We start from the raw sequence: 21,632 nt of genomic DNA, 5'->3' as shown, positions 1-21,632 counted from the left end.
TCAGTGTCCAAGTGGATGTGGCAGGGAGGCAGCTTCCAGGTTGTTTACCTGTCCTATCTTCCCATCTCAGCCCAGAGTCCTCTAATATAACCAATATCGTATGTGTACAGTGACAAGAGAAGCAGAGAATCTGCAATCATTTCAGCCTATGGGCTGAGTCCCAGCTACAGCTGCATGACCACAGCCAAACGGGAACACATGGTTTGGGAAAGCTTTAGATGCACAGGCACTCGGTAATAGTCCCATTTCATTCAATACTTTGAACTGATTCCCAATCACACAATTATTATTGTTGATACCGTTCCACATAAGGTATGCCAATGATTCTTAAATGAATTTCAATAAGTTAACTAGTAACCTTTTCCCCAAATTCTCCTTCTTCATGAGTTATCATATAATTATGTCAAGCAAATAGATATTTATTTATTTTATTGTGATTAAATAAGGACAGCCTCATAAGTGCAATGTTAAATAAATATTGTTTGCTTTAACTTGTCCAGGCCAAGTGCATTACAAAGTGTATGTGTGATTGCAGTAGGTCACAAGGAAACAGAGTCTTTCTCACTTTTGTCTCAGCGCTGTTTGGCTGAAAATGAAGGAAAAGCTAGATCGTCTCTCTGTATTTCCTTACTTTAGTCCCCATTCTCCATCATGAAGTATTTGGTATTCTGATGTCTCTGTTTGCTTGACCTTTCATAATGATTATGAACATCTTCCACATTCCACAGGGAGAAAAAGAAAACACATAATACTTCTGTGTACATAAAAAATGTAGTTTTTTCCTTTATATATTTTCTTTAATTCTTTATGCCACACCTTGAAAGTAGAAATTTACTGAAAGGCGAGAAACTAAGAAGATGAATATATGCATGAAAAATTTATGCCAAAAAGCCAAAAGTTTGAAGAATGAAAACTTCTAGAAAACAAATAAATGCAGGTTGGGACAGAGTCCATCTGGCAGAAGCAGGAAGCTCTGGCATGGAGCAGAGCTGGAAGAGATATGCATGCATCAAACATACACTTTGGAGAGATGGATCAGATTCCCGTGAATCACAAGGTTTCCTCTTCGATTCTCTATGTCTAAAAACGGCCTCCACACACAAAGGCATATTCCACTTCACTGGGTTTTTCTCTCTTAAAGGCCAGTTTTGGAAGTGATCCAGTCGCGGAGGGCAGTCACTCTAGTATAAACACCAGGCTTATTGGGTTGCCCGCATTCATCTCCCCAGCTCACAATCCCAGCAATGTACCAGATGTTCCTAGGATCTGAAGTAACCAGCGGTCCACCAGAGTCACCCTGTGGAGACAGGAGAGATTAGTATTTCATATTCTGCTAATTAATGAGGAATTTTGTATTTTTACAAGCAGAGATTGTAATGAGAACGATAGTTTTCATAAAAGTCTTCAGGCATTTTGGGGCCGGCACTGTGGCACAGTGGGTAAAGGCGCCACATTCAGTGCTGGCATCCCATTTGGGCACCGGTTCGAGTCTCAGCTGCTCAACTTCTGATCCAGCTCTCTGCTATGGCCTGGGAAAGCAGTAGAAAATAGCCCAAGTCTGTGGGCCCCTGCACCCGTGTGGGAGACCCAGAGGAAGCCCCTGGATCCTGGCTTTGGATCATCATAGCTCTGGCCATTGTGGCCAATTGGGGAGTGAATCAGTGGATGGAAGACCTCTCTCTCTCTCCCTCTCTGTCTCTCTACCTTACCTTCTCTCTCTGTGTAACTCTAACTTTCAAATAAATAAGTCATTAGGCATTTGAACTAAGAAGTGATTCCTTCCATATATGTCAATTATCCATACAGAGGAGGAGCACCCACATGTGGGATATTGTCTTAGTCCCAGGGTTCAGTGCATGGAAATTGAAGGCCCCATCTCCTTAGGGGAAAAGTACTCTAATCAGACAAAATAAACATTTTGTGCAGGGTGCCTCCTTATCAGTGTTACAAAACTGCCTCCAACCTACAATGAAGACTATTGCTCATAAGGATCATAGACATTAAGGTAGACACTCTGGGCCTTCCAAGCTAAGACCTTCAATTTACTTATTTGTAAATACTCCTAATAATACCTACCTATGATGATTATTTAGAAAATTACATAAGACAATAAATGTAAAGTGCTTATCCTAGCACAAAGCAGAACATAGGAAATACATAGATAAAATGACAAATTCAAACTTTTATATCTTAGAAACTCCAGAGGTCTGTTTCTTTATATGGTCATAAGAACAAAGTATCAGCTGATTATTCCTCAGGATCCTGGGTCTGTGCTTGTTGACTGCCCATTATGTGTTCAGCACCCTGTGAAGTCTCTAATTAAATCACATATTATCTTATCAATTCATGTGATTCTAGCAACAAAACATAGTTAGGTTTTGTTAGGACTGACCCAGAAATAAAAGCTAGGAAAAGGCTGTGGTGAAGCTGGCAGTGAATCCAGCAAAGTAGAGCCAAGGAAAGGGAAAAGCTTAACAGGGAAAATATGAAGAATTTTCAGGTCATCTTTAGAAATTAAGAATATACAATTTTGTGGGACTGGAGAGCATACAGAGCAGTATGGAATTTCAAGGAGCAACATGGGAGTTAGAAAGCACACCAAAGATAGTACCTGTCAAATACAAAACAATAATTATAGGCGTATTTAGTGACACACCCAAGGAATCGGTTATTGGCTCCCTCTAAGGTTTTGTCAGCAAATGAATGAAGACATAGAAGTCAATAAGTTAATATCTGCCAGAGACACAAGGTTGACAGCACACGCCTTCCTACTGGGAGGCAAATTTGGAGTTCACAAAGTTGTCTATATTCCAGTCCCAAATGGAATCGACTTACTAATTTCTTTCCCCTAAAGCTAACCACAGTTAAAACAAACAAGAACCCTGGACATTAGAAATAAAACAAATATCAAAAGATTCTGGAGCTAGAAGGAAGTGGAAGATGGGCTAAGAACCTCATGAGTCAAGGAATGATGTGGCAGTGACCATACTGGGTTTTATTTTTGTGTCATAGATTCTGGATTTGGAGCTATAGAAGCTAGCAACCTGATAACCTGCTAACACATAGAAAATTAAATACAAGCAAACAAAACAAAACAAAATGAAGCAAAACACCTCTCTAGTTAAAGAGCCAGACATTGGGAAGTTAAGGAAGAGAAAAAACCCTAGGAAGACAGCAAAATCTTAGTGGGGCAACTCCCATGCATACCAGGCTGTAACAAGGTCAATCCTGCACCAGACTGGAGGCCACGTAGGCTGAATGGGGAGCCAGACTTTCTTGCCTGTCAGGTAATAATAAAGACCTCTCTTATCTTCCTTGTGGTGGTGAAGTAGGGAGCATGAACTACCTACATTCACTGATAATGAAGCATAACCCTCCCTCCCACTACAGTGATGTTAGAAGAGATGTCATGGGGAGTGAGGACTTTCACCATTGCAAGTAGTAAAACTACTGCTCCCTGATGTCAGTGCACAAGGTGTTCTGTAGCTAGAGTGGTATCAGAAGACAGGTGGTGGGGAACCTGAAACTCTGAGTTCATGCAGCAGTATGGAGGAGCTAGCCCTCAATTTGAGTGTCAAAGGAAGATGACTGGGGATGAGCTGGCACCTTCCTGTATCTCCCCTCACCCAAACAACACAACATAGCAGAGGCCTGCCAAAAGGAAAATTTTAAAAAGACTTACAGTGCTCTAGCATAATATTCAAATTTCCAGGGATATATTTGAAAATCACTCACTATACAAAGAACCAAGAAAATGCCAAATCAAATGAGAAAAGATCATCAACAAATACTGACAAAAATATGACACAAATATAAGAATTATTTGAAAAAAATTTAAAGCATCATCCCAATAATGTTCCATAAGCAATTACAACCATGCTGAAACAAATGGTAAAAGTTAAGAATTCTCAGAAAAAAAAAACAAAGTAGATATAAAAGAAGAATGAATTGGGAATCTTAGAACTGAAAAACATAATAATCAGTATTAAAAACTCACTAAATGAGTATAATACAAGAATAAAAATGATGGAGGAAAGAACTAGTGAACTTAAAGACTGAATGACAGAAATTGCATGATTTAAGAAAATGAATGGAAAAAAAATCAGTGGAACTTCAAGAACATCTGGGAATAAAGAAAAGAGTTAACATTCCTGGCTCTGAAGTCCCTGAAGGAGAGGGAAAAGAAAGTGTGGCTGAAAAAGTACCCCAAGAAATAATGACCCCAAATTTCACCAATTTTGGAAAAGGACATAAACCAACAGATTAAAAAGGCTGAGAAAATCTCAAGCAGGATAAATCCAAAGAAACCCACAGCAAGACAAATAACCAGGCTTAATGAAAGCAACAACAATAAAAAACTACCTTTGAACATAGCAAGAGAGAAATAACTCCACCCAAAGAAAGAAAACAATTCCAATAACAGCAGATTCCTCTCAGAAATCACAAGGCCGTGATTTAAGTGATAGAAGAAGTATTAATCCTAAATTCTATATCTGGTAAAAGTATGATTCTTAAATGAAAGGGAAATACTTTTGCAGACAAAAGAAATCTAAGAGAAGTTGTCAGTAGCAGACCTACACTAAACGAATGGGTAAAGGATGTTTCTAAAACACAAAGAATATGTTCAAAAAAGGGAATCTTATAAAATCAGGAAATGGAAAATAACAAAACTATTAGTAAACAGACTTTTATTTCCCTCTTGAATTTCAAAGTTATGTTTGGCAATAGAAGCAAAACAGTGTCTGATGTGGTTCTCAAAATATATGGGAGATATTTATATTCACACAAGTACTTGTTAATATTCAATATTAAATCAGAAAATGACTTCAAGGAAGCTAAGTTTTCTCTCTAACACTCCACTCAAGCTAGTAAAATATAAATGTCAGGGGTCGGCGCTGTGGTGTAGTGAATAAAGCCACCGCCCACAGTGCTGTTATCTCATATGAGCACCAGCTTGTGCCCTGGCTGCTGCTCTTCCAATCCAGCTCTCTGCTATGGCCTGGGAAAGCAGTAAAAGATGGCCCGAGTGCTTGGCCCCTGTATCCATATAGGAGACCCAGAAGAAGTCCTGGCTCCTGGCTTCGGATTGGCCCAGCTCCGGCCGTTACAGCCATTTGGGGAGTGAACCAGCAGATGAAAGACCTTTCTCTTTGTCTCTCCCTCTCTCTCTGTAACTCTGCCTCTCAAATAAATAGATCTTTACAAAAAATAAATAAATGCCAGTAGACTTTGATAAGATTATATACACACATATGTTCACATATGTATGACTGTATTTCAAAATAAACCATGGAAAAATAGAATTAAAAGACAAATTTGTTTTTGTACAAAAATATTTGAAGTCCATGCATAGTTTTTTATCCATGCATAGTTTTTTTTTTAAAGATTTATTTTATTTATTTGAAAGACAGAGTTACAGAGAGAGGTAGAGAGAGAGAGAGGTCTTCTATCCGCTGGTTCACTCCCCAGATAACCGCAATGGCCGGAGCTGCGCTGATCTGAAGCCAGGAGCCAGGAGCTTTTTCCGGGTCTCCCACATGGGTGCAGGGGCCCAAGTAGTTGGGCCGTCTTCTGCTGTTATCCCAGGCCACAGCAGAGAGCTGGATCGGAAGAGGAGCAGCCAGGACTAGAACCAGCGCCCATATGGGATGCCAGCGTTTCAGGCCAGGGTGTTAACCCGCTGCGCCACAATGCTGCCCCCCCCCATGCAGTTTTTTATAATACACATTTTCTAGGAACACTGTAAGTTTCCTTGTACATAGTCATATAACAGAGAAACCACTAAAACTTTTCTAAAGAGATAGTCAAAACCACAAATAGATTTAAAAATCAAATTAGAATTCTAAAACATATTACTGTATGACTTCAATTATGTAACATTGCAGAAAATGCAAAAGTATGGAAATGAAGAGCAAATTAGTGAGTACCAGATGTTTGGAGGGTAGGGAGTGCGGTGGAGAGCCTTACACGTATAGATATTTGTGGTGATGGAATAGTTCCCCACATTAACTGCAGTGGTGGCTACACAAATCAACGTATGAGAAAAATGCCATAGCACTAGATACATGCTTTGTGCTGCTCTGAGTTTCCTAGGTTTTATATTGTTACATTATAGTTATGTGAGATGGAACTATTGGGATAACCTGGTTGACATGTATATATGATGTCTCTGCAGTATGTTTGCAACTTCCTATAAATCTTTAATTACCTTAAAGATAGTGAACAAAAAATCATGCAGCATACTAGTAGGCAAAACCACTTACCTGACATGCATCTCGTTTGCCTTGTAAGGAGCCAGCACATAGCATTCTAGGAGTTATGGCACCATTATAAACTTGTGGATCATTGCAGGTATCGGTGTCTATAAGATCCACCTGTACTTCTCGAAGGTGATTTTGACTGAAACCTAAAGGAGAAAAAGGTTTTGCAGCTATATAGGTACAGGTATTTTATAAATCTGAAGAAAATCCTCCATAATTATTGAATATGGTGACAATATATACTCCTAGTATATGTACTTTTTAGATGCAATAATGTTTGGAAACAGAATTATTTCCTAACTAACTGCTTTAAATAAAAAGGTAGATGCCTAGGAATAAATCTCAGTTGTTTAAATTATTTCCACTCCATTAAGATCAGAGGAAATTTCATTTGGGGAGAATGGTGGCTTTATGATTCTCTGATCTTCACAATTGTGTGTATTGATGATCTCCTCAGTGGATAATTGCCTAGTAAAAGGTTCAGTGGCTAGGGGACATAGTTTCTGTTTTAGACACCTTGTCCACACCACTGTTGACCAGTAGTGATACAATTAATAGTAACCTAAAGTAAGAATGAATTTTTCTGTCTTCTAAGTGACTTAGTTCATGCATTGGGCTTGACTTGACCCATCTCCATATAACCAAACACTCAACATATTTTGGCATTTATGACATTCTATTCTTTCAATGACTTAGACCATTGAATTAGGTTACCAAAATTTGAATTTTTCTGTGGATGCTCACCATCATTCTGTCGTGCTCCAAATCCTGTCACAAACATCTCCTCACCTGGGCGGAACTCATGACTTGCCTCAGGGAGACAGATTCTATGTACGGCGTTTGTGTAGGGAACAGGCCTAGAAAGCTCTGCCAGTGAAATATCGTAGTCATGCGTTGAGTGATTGTATTTCTCATGGACAATTATCCTCCGGAGGCCTTGTTTCATCTTCAGAGGATTTAGTGTTACTCCAAACGATGCCGTCCATCTGGTTGGGTCCTTATACCTGGAAAGAAATAAATGAAGGATGAATTCCAGCTTACTGTGCTACTGATCTAATAATGTATATTACATAATTTAGCTTGCAAGTATTGATATAAATTTTTCTTCTTAAAGTATAGCTTCTATGTGTAGACACAAACTCTTTTCAATCTGAGAATCAGTCTTGGGGGCAGACTGGGTAGAAAAGCCACCATAGGATTTTTCCTGGGATACACAAATAGATGTAGTCCTCCTGCCAAGCAAGTCTCTCCCTCCAGATCATAGGGACTCCAGGGATAGATGGAGACAATATCCTATACAAATGAGAGAAGTCAATGTATTCTGAGTGCCATGTATGTTCTACCCATAAACAGAGAGTTTTCCTTGAGAGCCAAAAAGGCTACCCAATGATTTAACAAAGCACCACTATTTTATATACTATAGATGTGTTTGACAGAAGATTAAAATGGCTTCTATTCCTTGGAATATAATTAATTAGCACATTCATTTTTATGGTTTACCATTTTCATATTTATTTATACATAATTATCCTTTTTTTGAACATTTTATTTATTTGAATGGCAGTTACAGAGAGAGGGATACAGGAAGAGAGAAAGAAACAAAAGAGATCTGCCAATAGCTGGTCACTCCCCAAAAGGTTTAATGTCCAAGGCTGGGCCAGACCAAAGCCAGGAGCCAGGGACTCCATCCAGGTCTCCCATGTAGGTGCAAGGTCACAAGGACTTGGACTATCTTCCTCTGCTTTCCCAGGCACAACAGTAGAGAGCTGACAGGAAGTGGACAGCCAGGACTTGAATTGGCACCTGTATGGGATGCTGGTGTTGTAGTGGTGGCTTACTCTACTGAGCCGCAGTGCTGAATCTCAAAAATATCTTTCTTGCTATCTGAAATTTATCTTTGGAATTACACCTATAATCCAACTAGGCTTCATTCCTGATAGAGATACTAGTAGAAAGATATGGTTCTACTTGTTGACATCAAACTCTATACATATCACACACATACTTATATGTATATACATTTTTTCATTTTTAATATTATAGAATATGCAATTATGTATATATTCATATGTGTACATAATATAATCATGTGTGTATAATCTAACTGTTGGGTCCATTTAGTCAAAAGTTCAATTTAAATCCTGTATTTCCTTATTTTCTTTTTTGTTGATTTATATTTTTCAATGTGGGTACTGAGATCCTCTACTATTTTTATATTGCTCTCTCTCTCCCTTCATGTCCATCAGTATTTTTTTGCCTTGTGTATTAGGTACTCCAATATTTACAGCAAGTATAATTAAAATGATATATTTTCCTGATGAATTGACTCATATCACTAATTAATAAATCAAGTTGTGTCTTAGTTGTATTTTTTTTTAAAAGATTTATTTAAGGGGCCAGCGCTGTGACTAAGCCTCCACCTGTAGCACCAGCATCCTATATGAGCACTGGTTCATGTCCCAGTTGCTCTTCTCCTGATCCAGCTCTCTGCCTATGGCTTGGCAAAGCAGTGGAAGATGATCCAAGTGCTTGGGCCCCTGAACTCATATAGGAGACCCAGAAGAAGTTCCTGGCTCCTGGCTTCAGATCAGCTCAGCTCTGGCCGTTGCAGCCATTTGAAGAGTCAACCAGCAAATGGAAGACCTTTCTCTCTGTATGTAATTCTGCCTCTTAAATAAACAAGTAAAAATCTTTGAAATAAAAAAAAAGATTTATTTATTTATTTATTTATTTGAAAGGCAGAGTTACACAGAGAGAGAGAGACCGAGAGAGAGAATAAGATCTTCCATCCACTGGTTTACTATGCAAATGGCCACAACAGCCGGGCTTGGGACAGGCAGAAGCCAGGAGCTAGGATCCTCCTGTGGGTCTCCCACGTGGGTGCAGAGGCCCAAGCACTTCTGGTACTTTCCCAGGTGCATTGGCAGGGAGCTGGACTAGAAATGGAGCAGCCGAGACTCAAAGTGGTACCCATATAGGATACTGTCATCACAGGAAGCAGCTTAACCCAGTAGGCCACAATGCTGGCCCCTAGCTGTAGCTTGTGATAGGTTTTGACCTAAAGTATATTCAATCAAACATTGGTATAACCACTCCTATTCTCTTTTCAGTTATTTTCATGGGACGTCTTCCATTTTTCCATTTTTCCACTGTCATTCTATTTGTATCTTTAAACGTTAAGTGGTCTCTTGTGGGTAGTTATCATTGGATCTTATTTTTTTAATCCATTCACCTACACCATGTCTTTTCTTTAGAGAATTTAATTTATTTACATTATAGGTTATTATTGAGTTAAGGACTTACTCTTTTTTCCCCCTACTCTCCAGGGCTTGCAATAGATCGCAATGAGGGAGCTGCTCTGCTAGGTATGGAACCCCGACCCACAAGCAGGTGGTCTAGGAATGGTTAAGTGCCAGGTTCCCCAAGAACGTGCTTTGCATAAAGGGCGAGAGTGCGGCCTCCTTTCCGGCTGCACCCTCTTTCACACCACGAAGGGCGCTTAGCACCAGACCCTGGTCCTGAGCGCTGCCGAAAGACTTAAATCTTACCATTTGGTTATTTGTTCACTTTCTTTGTTTTTGAAGGTCCTTTCTTCGTCTGTTGTTGTCTGTCTTTGTAATTTGATAATTCTTTACAGTGCTAAACTTTGATTCCTTTCTCTTTATCATTTGCATATATGCTAAAGCGATTTGTTTTGTGCTAACCATGAGACTTGTATAACAGTCATAGTATACTATTTTTAGTACTTCTTGTAGCTTTAGTTAATTGTGATCATTCTGATATTTAACTTTTCATGCTGGGGATACATCTAGGTATTTCCTTTTGGTATTTCCAGCGCATTTTTCTCACCCTCAATCATTAGGAAGGATCCGGACTTACAAGATAAAGCAGTGAGCAGCACTCAGAAGCCATGTGCTATTAATTAGAGTGGCTCCACAGCGATGGAACCCATCCCATTGCAGGCTGGCTTGCCACGGCCATTCTCCTTCTTCGACCTCTGTGCCACCAACTATCCTGACACTCTGACCTGCGGATTTACTCCTTCGTGTCCCACAACCTGTCAAAGAGATAGGATGCAGTAATTAGCAATGTTTTATGTATTCAATTGTGCTACTACATCCCAAATTTCTTGTACTTTGAGCTCCAGCAATATGAAGTACTTTTTCGAGTTGTTCCTTACACAGTAGTATTTATTTCATTTAGCTAACTCTAACTCTTCTTCAGCTTTTCAGACTTCAATCTGCCCCAACTTCTTCTGGAATGCTTTCTCTGACATTTCCCTTGCTTCCAAACTGGATTAGTTCTGACTTTCTTGATGCTTTAGTAGTAGTAGTAGTAATAATAATAATAATAATAATACTCTATATATGAGGATACTTTAAAGAATTCACAGAAAAATGAAATGAAAAATATGTATTTTCATGCAAAAATTTGTATTTATTTGTTTATTTATTTTATTTGAAAGAGAGATGGAGGGGGACAGAGAAAAAGAGAAAGAAAGATCTTTCATTTGCAAGTTCATTCCCCAAATACTCACAATAGCTGGTGCTAGGTTAAGCTGAAGACAGGAGCTAGGAACTCAACCTAGGTCAGTCACATGGGTGGCAGGGGTCCAGCTACCCAAGGCACCCCTGCTGCTTCCTAAGTGGGTATTAGCAGAAAGCTGGAATCAGGAGCACAGCTGGGATTTGAACACAGGCACTCCACTATGGGTTGTGGGTTTCATAAGTGGCATCTTATCCACTGCACCAAATGCCCACCATATAGAAAAAGGTTTTTCAGATCAATACAGTTATTTCAAAATATACATTTTTCATGAACTTTTTGAAGATTCCTCATGTACAAATATATGTACATATATGTATGTTTTACCCCAAAATAAGCTTCTCTTTTAATTATATTAGTTCATGAATTCTTTGAAGTATCTTAATATGTATTTATAAAGTTTTATTATTATTGAACCATCAAGAAAGTCACAGCTAATCTACTTTGAAGACATGGAAATTGTTGGAGAAGGCATCCTAAAAGTAGTAATGACAGGCTTAAATCTTATAAGATGAAAGGGAGTTAACTAAATTAAACACACACACACACACTCACACACACACACATTGTTCAACATCGCTTATTGCAGTTACTTAAACTTGGCACTATTCATGTTTTGGAGAATAGAATTCTTCATTTTGGAGCTGGCCAGTGCATCATGGTATGTTTAGCAGGATCCTGGCTTATACACGCTGGTAAAATTACCTCTATAATCATGACAAAAATGCCACAGTGGGAGATGACATTTCATGTATCAAAGTTGTCCTTGACTGAAAACTGTTGTTTTAGATGTGCAATCATGTGCCACACAGTGGTGTTTCAGTAGATGACAGATTACATGTACAATGGTGATCCCAGAAGAAAATAATGGAGCTAGAGACATCATATGCATTGTAACATTACAGTGTAATGTATTACTCATGCATTTGTGGTGATGTAGTTGCAAAAAAAAGCGTATTGTGGTGTAGCAACACAATTATGGATACTACATAATAGTTGGTAATGGTATTAAACCACTATGCTATTGACATATATCTGCTATATGGTCTTTTTTTTATCATAGTGTATCTTAGTTACAAAAAAGTTAACTGTAAAACAGCATGCCATCTTACCCTCATAGCAGCCTTATACAAATGTTTACCATATCTCTTGATTGCATCAACAGGCCATGTTGAGTAATTGACCTATGCCATATAGGCCTGTGTAAGCACACATAATGATATTCACACAACTATGAAATCACCTACATTTCTCAAAACACATCCCTCTGCTAAGTCACACATGACTATGTATTCATGTGCGTGTCATCCATCCAGTCCCATTAGAGTATGAGCTGTTCTAGGCAGAGGATATATCTAATTTATGACTTATCCCTATTGCCTAGTAAAGTACTAGCACATAGTAGATTCCTGATAAATATTGATGGAATGAGCATATGCCAGTCAAGTAATAGGATATGGGATTCTGTTAAGTTTATACATTAACCAATATCTGAGCTAATGAGTACCACATTTGCATCCATCTTTTAAGTTAAGTGTAATTTGCACTAATTCCATAGTGATTAAATGTATTCTCTAAATCATAGTGGAATACTATACTTTGAAGAAAGGAAGGTTTTAGACTAGGGTTATTGCTTTTAAAATATGTATAACATATTAGTTGGACCTTCAGAAATTTTATGAAAAGATACTCCAATCCAACAATTGCCTGGAATTTTCATAGCTTGGGGCTAATCACATCAAGAAGATTTTGGTTAGAATAGAGTAATAACAAGTTTTTTCTTCTAGCTGAAAAATTCCATCATTCAGATTGATTTTAGAAAATCTGTAGGAAACTTTATGAAAATATATCATGGAAATCAGCACACACAACATTGATAAGTGAACATTTGTGTCCCTTCTTTAAAACTTAACGTTCACTTCCACTACACGTTTGCCATAGGCACACAGACATCCACTCCAAAGTTCCCCCTTTTTCTCATGCCAGGTCTCAGACATGAGAAAAAGCACCATCAGCTCTGCAGAAACCAACAAAATTATATCCTGTCCCTGTAACATCAGCACAAAGAAAGCCTAAATGATGTAAAGTGTTAACAATTTGCATATACATAATGGAATTTCAATAAATGTATTAGACTTACAGTTGTTCAGAAATTTGTCTGTTTCTGTCTTGTTGATTTCTGAAACAGAGGGAAATGGTGACTAGAACAAGACCAGAACATCAGAATTACACTGTGCATCTAAGTATTTCACCTACTAAAAGACTGCTAAATTTCATTAATAAGCATCCTAGCTTATAAAGAAAGCAACACTGTTAATTTGTCATAAACATAGAATTTTCATTGCCTTGAGGAGAGAAGACAAGAACAGAGTGTTTGAAACTGTAACAGGGATAAGAGTTACATGGGAGGCGTCAGTGTGGTGGCATGGTGGGCAAAGGCATCACCTGCGACCCTGGCATCCCCTATGGATGCTGGTTGAAACCTCAGCTGCTCCACTTCCAATCCAGTTCCCTGCTAATGGCCTGGAAAAAGCAGTGGAAGAAGGCCCGCATGTTTGGGTCTCTGTACCTGAAAAGAAGCTCCTGGTTCCTGGCTTCGACCTAACCCAGTCCTGGCTGTTGTGGCCATCTAGAGAGTGAACCAGCAGATGGAAGATCTCTGTCTCTCCTTCTCTCTTTAATTCTGCCTTTCAAATAAATAAATAAATCTTTAAAAAAAAAAGAATTACAGGGGCTGGCACTGAGGCACGGTGAGTTAATGCCCTGGCCTAAAGCACTGGCATCCCATATGGGTGCCAGTTCAAGATCTGACTGCTCTACTTCCAATCCAGCTCTCTGCTAAGGCCTGGGGAAGCAGTAGAAGATGGCCCAAGTCCTAGGGCCCCTGAACTCACATGGGAAACCTGGAAGGAGCTCCTGGCTCCTGGCTTTGGATCAGCTCAGCTCTGGCCATTGCAGTCACTTGGAGAGTGAACCAGCAGTTAGAAGACTTCTACCTATGACTCTACCTCCCTCTGTAACTCTGTCAAATAAATTTTAAAAAAATCTTTAAAAAATAGTTTCATAGAAAGCATATTTATAGTGTAAACTCCTGTCCCCTTTCCCAGTACTTATGATTCAGCAGTTTTGTGTTGAAGCATAAAAGTCTGAATTTGGCCGGCGCCGTGGCTCAATTGGCTAATCCTCCGTCTGCAGCGCCAGCACACTGGGTTCTAGTCCAGGTTGAGGCACCGGATTCTGTCCCAGTTGCTCCTCTTCCAGTCCAGCTTTCTGCTGTGGCCTGGGAGTGCAGTGGAGGATGGCCCAAGTGCTTGGGCCCTGCACCCTCATGGGAGACCAGGAGAAGCACCTGGCTCCTGATTCAGATCAACGTGGTGCGCCAGCCGCAGCGCGCTGGCCGCAGCGGCCACTGGGGGTGAACCAATGGAAAAGGAAAACCTTTCTCTTTGTCTCTCCCTCTCACTGTCCACTCTGCCTGTCAAAAAAAAAAAAAAAAAAAAAAAAAAGAGTCTGAATTTTACCCCAGAAATAAGATACAGGTAGTCCATTGCCCATCTTTGGGAAATGCTAACCAAAACCATAGATTGACTGCCCCAATATGATTATATTTTTACTGACAAGAATTTGAGATCACTTTACTAAGCTGTAAGTAGAGTCATGTTTGTATAACACATTCAAATGGCATCTCCATGGATTAGCTTACACTCACATGTACATGGAACCTCTGCTGAGGTTTTATTTTATTTTTTAAAGATTCATTTATTTATTTGAAATGCAGAGTGACAGAGAGGGAAAAAGAGAGAGAGAAATTATCCACACATTGGTTTACTCTCCAAATGGCTGCAACAGTTAAGTCTGGGCCAGGCCAAAGCCAGGAGTCTGGAACCCCATCTGGGTGTCCCATGTGGGTGGCAGGAGCCCAAGCAATTGGGTCATATCTACTGCCTTCGAAGGTGCATTAGCAGGAAACTGAATCAGAAGTAGATTAGTTGGGACTCGAACCAGCATTCTGATAAGTGTGTTGCATCATTCAAAATGCCATATAAAATCAGAATTCTGGTGGACTGATAATGTGTATCAGAGTTCAGCAAGACTCAAAGCAAGTACAAGATAAGTGTGCTACACCTACCGTTAAGTAAGAAGGTGGCCACTGACAGACCCAGGCAAACATGTTTTTCGTTTGAACCAGATCTGATTTACATGAATAATGAAATGGTATTCCAATAAGCAGAAAAGAACCAGAGACTCTACCATATCCTTTCTTTTTCCTGTTACTTTGTATATGAACCAATACCCTTTGCTGAAAATACTGGGGAAACCCAGAGTTCCCTTTCTTTTGAGTCCTTTCTGACTCCTCAGTTAGCTAGAGAACATTGGTAGAATGTGCCCTCATTAAAAAGGGAAATAAAAGAGTCACGTTAGCCCTGTGTAATATTTCTATTGATCAAGCACTGAAAAAAAATATGTGCATGTCTGAGCTATAAAATACAGTTTGCATAATTTTCATGATCTACACACAAATTACATGTCCCTATATTTGCATTTAATATGGTATTGCATGATACAAAGATGAACAATAAAATTCATATTAATGATTTTAAAATGCAACTGTTTCATACTTAGCATAGCATTAATTAGCAAATAAAAACATGAAAATTGAGAGAGATTGTGAAAGAAAGAAAAGTCTTATGATTTGTTCTTTTTTTTTTTTTTTTTTGGACAGACAGAGTGGACAGTGAGAGAGAGAGAAAGGTCTTCCTTTACCGTTGGTTCACCCTCCAATGGCCTCTGCGGCCAGTGCTGCGGCCAGCGCACCGCACTGATCCGAAGCCAGGAGCCAGGTACTTATCCTGGTCTCCCATGTGGGTGCAGGGTCCAAGCACTTGGGCCATCCTCCACTGCACTCCCTGGCCACAGCAGAGAGCTGGCCTGGAAGAGGAGCAACTGGGACAGAATCCGGCGCCCCAACTGGGACTAGAACCCAGTGTGCTGGCGCTGCAAGCAAAGGATTAGCCTAGTGAGCTGCGGCACTGGCCACGATTTGTTCTTTTAACAATTTTTTCTTGCTTTTTTGGCAAAAATGTGACTGGCCTAGACTACTGAAGCATCATTCCTAAGCAAGTAGAGTTTAGGAGTCTACTTACATCTATAAGCTTTTATATTAGCACTGTGTATGCATTCTTTCTATCCGACCCCCTATTCTCTAGTTTCTGGTGCTGCCATATCTATTACTCTATTCACTAGCCATATGTAGCCAGCGAGCTGTTGGAAAGTGGGCAAATACAGCATATTCTTCATTATATGTGGGAGCTAAAACTAAAAAGAAAAAAAAATAAAAAAAAAATGAAAGAAAGGTCTGTGCGTATCAGTATTGGTGCAAATATAGTTTTGTCAAAATTTGTTTTATACCTTGTCAAACCAATGGTTAAGGATGTTCTACTACTGTGGTTTTAATGATGTGTGATTATTTTAAAATTTACTATATATGGGTAAAATAATCATCTTTCCATCTGACTTTTTCATAATTCTTGCTATAACCCCAGGAAACTAGGATCCTTTTTATTTTTACCAGTTGAACTCTTTATCTGCTAGAGAATTAAGCACATGACTGTAATGTAAGTTAAAATATATTATCTTAAAAACTTTTAAAAAGAGGCTGGTTGGGGGCTGGCGCCGTGGCTCACTTGGTTAATCCTCCACCTGTGGTCCCGGCAGCCCATATAGGCGCCGGTTATAGTCTGGTTACTCCTCTTCCAGTCCAGCTCTCTGCTGTGGCCTGGGAGGGCAGTGGAGGATGGCCCAGGTGCTTGGGCCCCTGCACTCACATGGGAGATCAGGAGGAAGCACCTGGCTCCTGGCTTCGAATTGGTGCAGCACTGGCCGTAGCGGCCATTTGGGGAGTGAACCAATGGAAGGAAGACCTTTTTCTCTGTCTCTCTCTCTCACTGTCTATAACTCTACCTGTCAAATAGATTTAGAAAGAAAGAAAGAAAGAAAGAAAGAAAGAAAGAAAGAAAGAAAGAGAGAGAGAGAGAGAGAGAGAGAGAGAGAGAGAAAGAAAGAAAGAAAGAAAGAAAGAAAGAAAGAAAGAAAGAAAGAAAGAAAGAAAGAAAGAAAGAAAGAAAGAAAGAGGCTGGTGTTGTGCCTTTGACACCAGCATCCTATATGGACACCAGTTTGAGTCCCAGCTGCTCCACTTCTGATCCAATTCCATGCTAATGGTTTTCAGAAGGCAGCAGAAGATGGCCCAGGTGCTTGAGCCCCTGCACCCATGTGGAAGACGAGGATGAAGCTCGGGACACCTGGTCTCAGCCTGGCCCAATCCTGGCAGCTGTGGCCCTTTGGGGATTGAACCAGCAGATGGGCGATCTCTGTCCCTCTCTCTGTCTCTCCTTCTCTCTCTGTAACTCTTTCAAATAGATAAATAATTAAAATGAATTATATTTAATCTGTTATAAAGTAAAAATCGATAAATAGAAAAGTGGCTAGTGTAAATTGGAACTGCTATTACTATTTAGGAAGGCATTGTGATACAACAAATAAAGCTGTTATGAGAAAGAAAGAGAGAGAGAGAGAGAGAGAGAGAAAGAAACGAAGGACAGAAGGAAGGAAGGAAGAAAGAAAAGAGGGAGGGAGGGAGAGGGGGTAGGAGAAAGTATCATTGTATTCTTAGAATTGTATCTGTGAACACTGAATCTGTTCTCTTTGTATTAATATCACATTAATATAAGAACTGATGAGAATTGTGTTGAAGTAATTATCATGCATTTATTGTGACCCTGAGAATCCAATGTACTAATAAATTCCTTAAATAAAAATAATACTACTAATTTAAAAAACAGGCCAGCACCGCGGCTCACTAAGCTAATCCTCCACCTAGCAGCGCCGGCACACGGGTTCTAGTCCCGGTCGGGGCGCCGGATTCTGTCCCGGTTGCCCCTCTTCCAGGCCAGCTCTCTGCTGTGGCCAGGGAGTGCAGTGGAGGATGGCCCAAGTGCTTGGGCCCTGCACCCCATGGGAGACCAGGATAAGTACCTGGCTCCTGCCATCGGATCAGTGCCGTGCGCCGGCCACAGCGTGCCGGCCGCAGCGGCCACTGGAGGGTGAACCAACAGCAAAGGAATACCTTTCTCTCTGTCTCTCTCTCTCACTGTCCACTCTGCCTGTCAAAAGATAATAATAAAAAAAAAACAATAAAGCATGCATATCTTACAAAAAGAAATAACATTAGAGGGAGGCAAAGAGGAAAAGAAGAGGAATATACAAAGCTGCTTTTCCTATTAGAACTGGATGCTATAGCCAATGCACAGGCCCAATTTAGAAGAACCTGCTTCGGAGTTGATTACGAGTCTGTATAGGAAACATAATAAGGGAGATGGTTTTAAAAATTAAAATGCATCATCTGCACCAATTTAGTTGCAAAGAAATGCTCTGTTGGTAGCAATACCCCAAAATTAAAGATTCAAAAGAAAAATTGTAAACGTGCACCCAAGCTGAGTCTTCACATGAATTTGTTCTATGTGAGAGAAGTCAGCTAAATAAAAGAAACCTACTTTTAATTTCAACTGATTCAGGATCTAGCTTAGGAGGTCCAGTAGCATCTTGTAGCTTTTCATTTAGAATACGCTGAATAATTTTATTGATGTTTTCAGTATCTTCAGTAGAGCGGAATCGAAAAATCAGCAGCATATGGGCCAACACTCCATCTTCCTCCTGACTGTGGACCAGAGAAAATAAATGGAATGAAGACTGGTAGTAATTTCACAATCCATGTTATTCTATATCATTCACTGAAACACATACAGATGCACAAACATGAATACAAATAAGCCTATAAGTGTTTCCTCCTATATTCTCATTTACCATGTACGGAACCCCCAGTTCAGTGTTCCTGATAGTAGTTCATGCTCTCACCACTGAAGGATCTAGTTAAGTGCATACCTATTAATGTAAAAAGGCACTCATCTTGTAAATCATTCAAAATTACCAAGCAAAATATGTGGAAAATATGAAAACAATTGTGGTTCTGGCTCTCAAATTTAATTCCTACAATTTAAATCTGCCAATATCTCCTAAGCTACTTTCAGACTCTTCTAAACCATTCCTAATCCTAAATATATTAGAAAACTTGACCGAATTGAATGCGTTCATGTAACTGCATTTTCAGGATATAGCATTAATTAACTTTAAAGCTATTTGTATGAATTCACAGTCAACTCCCAAAGAATCCTACTCTTTACTGTATATCACATCTACCCCTACTCTCATAAATTGTAAATGGGATATAAATTAGATTCTTATTATCAGAGAGCAATTTTGAATACCTATCCTCTCTGACACAGCATTTACCACTTTCCAAAATTAAATCTTCAAACATGACATGTTTTTAAAACAGAAGGATAACAATGCAATTGTCCATCAATAGGACATTGGCTATATCAACACTGACACACACCTGTAATGAAATACTATAGAACCAGCTAAAAAATAAAGTAGATCTAATACAGTCACTGGAAAGACATTCATAATAATTGTTAAGAAAATGTGTTGTTTCTGGAAATTGAATTGCTGGACAGAAGGCTTTCACTTTCTATTTACAGTACTTTATACTTTGTGTGTCTGTGTGGGTGCAATCTGTTGAAATCTTAGTATATACTAAGTTGATCTTCTGCATATAAAGATAATTAAAAATGAATCTTAATGAAGAATGGGAAGGGAGAGGGAGTAGGAGATGGGATGGTTTGCAGGTGGGAGGGTGGTTATAGGGGGGAAAACTGCTATAACCCAAAAGTTGTACCTTCAAAATTTATACTTATTAAATAAAAGTTTTTAAAAAATAAAAAATTTTTAAAAAATAAAAGTTTATAATGTTTTTGTAATCTGAAAAAAAATTGGGATTTAAAGAGAGTGTTGTTACGTAGCTCACACTCTCACTGTCTCAGCAACCCTGTACTGGCAATTACTTATTTCTTCTTCATTCTCATCAGCTAGTTCTATACTGGCTGGCTGATAAAAACCAAAACAAACAAAACCCTCTCTGTACTTGGCAACTTGTCTCTCACCTTCTCGTGACAGCAAACGTGCTGCAAAGGATAGATTACACTTCACCTTGTATTTACTTCACTGCAACCCACTTCTCCCTGCTTTCCCATGGAGCTGTTTTTCTACTTGAACACTAAAGGCTTCCTACTTCACAGATCCAGTACATTCTTTTCAGTGGTCTCTCGGGTCTGTTTGTCCATGTCATCCTCTTTCCCCTGAGAGTTCTTGTCTTCATACCTGTGGTGCCTCTCTCATGACTTTTTTTTTTTTTCCTGCTCCTTTTCTATTTTCAAGATTTCTATTTTTCTCTTGTTCCCTCAAATAACTTAAATTAACTTTAATGCAATTTTTTTTTTTGGACAGGCAGAGTGGACAGTGAGAGAGAGAGAGAGAAAGGTCTTCCTTTGCCATTGGTTCACCCTCCAATGGCCGCCGTGGCCAGAGCACTGCGCTGATCCAAAGGCAGGAGCCAGGTGCTTCTCCTGGTCTCCCATGAGGTGCAGGGCCCAAGGACCTGGGCCATCCTCCACTGCACTTCTGGGCCACAGCAGAGAGCTGGACTGGAAGAGGAGCAACCGGGACAGAATCCAGTGCCCCGACTGGCACTAGAACCCGGTGTGCCAGCGCCGCAGGCGGAGGATTAGCCTATTGAGCCGTGGCACCAGCTTTTAATGCAATTATTTAATATTAATTAATTTAAGTTGTTCTTCAAGCTTTCTTCATCATCTTTTTTCTCTGTGCATTACCGTTTTTCTGAGAAATTTACACCCAGGCTTTCTAAAATTTTGAGCTTACAAGGAGCAAATTTATGTCTTTAGCTCAGTTTCCTTTACTTCCACCAAGACAGACTCATTTTTCAGTTCCATGTGATTTCTCAATATCTTGCCTCAACTGCTCAAAAACTGACTGTATCTTTCCAGTAAACTTGTGCTTCGTATTATTGCAGTAACAGGTGATGGAGTAATGAAGAATAGGAGCAAGAGTACTGGGATGAGGAAGTGAACAAAGAGGAAAGTCATTTGGAAAACAGAATCAATAAAATTGTGTTATTCATAAATATGAGGGGCACAGGAAGGGGAGGAGAGTGTGATGATTTCTAGGTGTCTCATTAGTGTGATTGGATTCCCCTTGAGTTAGAGACTTGTCTATGGAACTTCCAGATGCAAATGAGCACAAGCAAGCATGTAACTACCAAAATCAGAAAAATAGCTCAGAATGGAGATAGAAACATGGATTTCAACAGTGTATGAGGCCATGTGGCTAGAGGTCCCCTTAAGATCTTAAGTCCCCTTTAAGGAACAGAGAAGCAGATGCAAATCCAAGCAAGAATGTTTTCTTAACAACTGGAGAGAACAGAATTTTTGGGAGAACATTGTCAAAAGTTATGCCTTAGAGTTGTCAGTGAAATAACAGACTGGAAGGAAACTCTTAGAGTTTTTTCAATGGAATAATACTGAAATTGGTTCTTACACTATTTTTGAAAGCTATGAATAATTGTATTAAGACTACAGGTTATTTAAAATACTCATAGAATTTTGCTAAAAATGTTATAGCTGATGAACAGATCTGAAGTCTTCTTAACTAAATGGTTGAGTATAAAGAGGTAGGATAGAACAAAGTAAAAAAGAAAAAAGATTTATAAAGAGGAGAACCAAGAGCTGAAGACAAGCCTTATCTATAATACTATTTTACACAGGATAATACTTGCTACTAAACCAAGAGATGTGTAGCAAGTACCTGTTTGTGCTACTTAGAGTTTCCAAAAAAACAATTTTGTAGCACAAG

At 39.4% G+C, this 21,632-nt stretch overlaps 1 protein-coding gene across 1 annotated transcript in view; it reads right to left on the bottom strand.

The window, feature by feature from the left end:
• Window positions 1-416: 416 nt before the first annotated feature.
• The window catches only part of LOC100354881 (transmembrane protease serine 11E), a 48,077-nt gene continuing 26,861 nt past the window's right edge, over window positions 417-21,632 (bottom strand). Inside the window, exons 5-10 of the mRNA XM_017347522.3 lie at window positions 18,359-18,522; window positions 12,946-12,984; window positions 10,140-10,317; window positions 7,005-7,264; window positions 6,264-6,406; window positions 417-1,297 (exon numbers count right to left, since the gene is read on the bottom strand). Of these exons, the coding sequence (XP_017203011.2) occupies window positions 1,136-1,297; window positions 6,264-6,406; window positions 7,005-7,264; window positions 10,140-10,317; window positions 12,946-12,984; window positions 18,359-18,522 (946 nt within the window). The 3' untranslated portion in view covers window positions 417-1,135. The remainder of the gene's footprint in view (window positions 1,298-6,263; window positions 6,407-7,004; window positions 7,265-10,139; window positions 10,318-12,945; window positions 12,985-18,358; window positions 18,523-21,632) is intronic.

This window comes from Oryctolagus cuniculus, chromosome 8, assembly GCF_964237555.1.
Source record: "Oryctolagus cuniculus chromosome 8, mOryCun1.1, whole genome shotgun sequence".
Lineage (NCBI taxonomy): Eukaryota > Metazoa > Chordata > Mammalia > Lagomorpha > Leporidae > Oryctolagus > Oryctolagus cuniculus.
The sequence above is the reverse complement of the archived record's forward strand: the minus strand, read 5'-3'. Positions and strand labels throughout refer to the sequence as shown.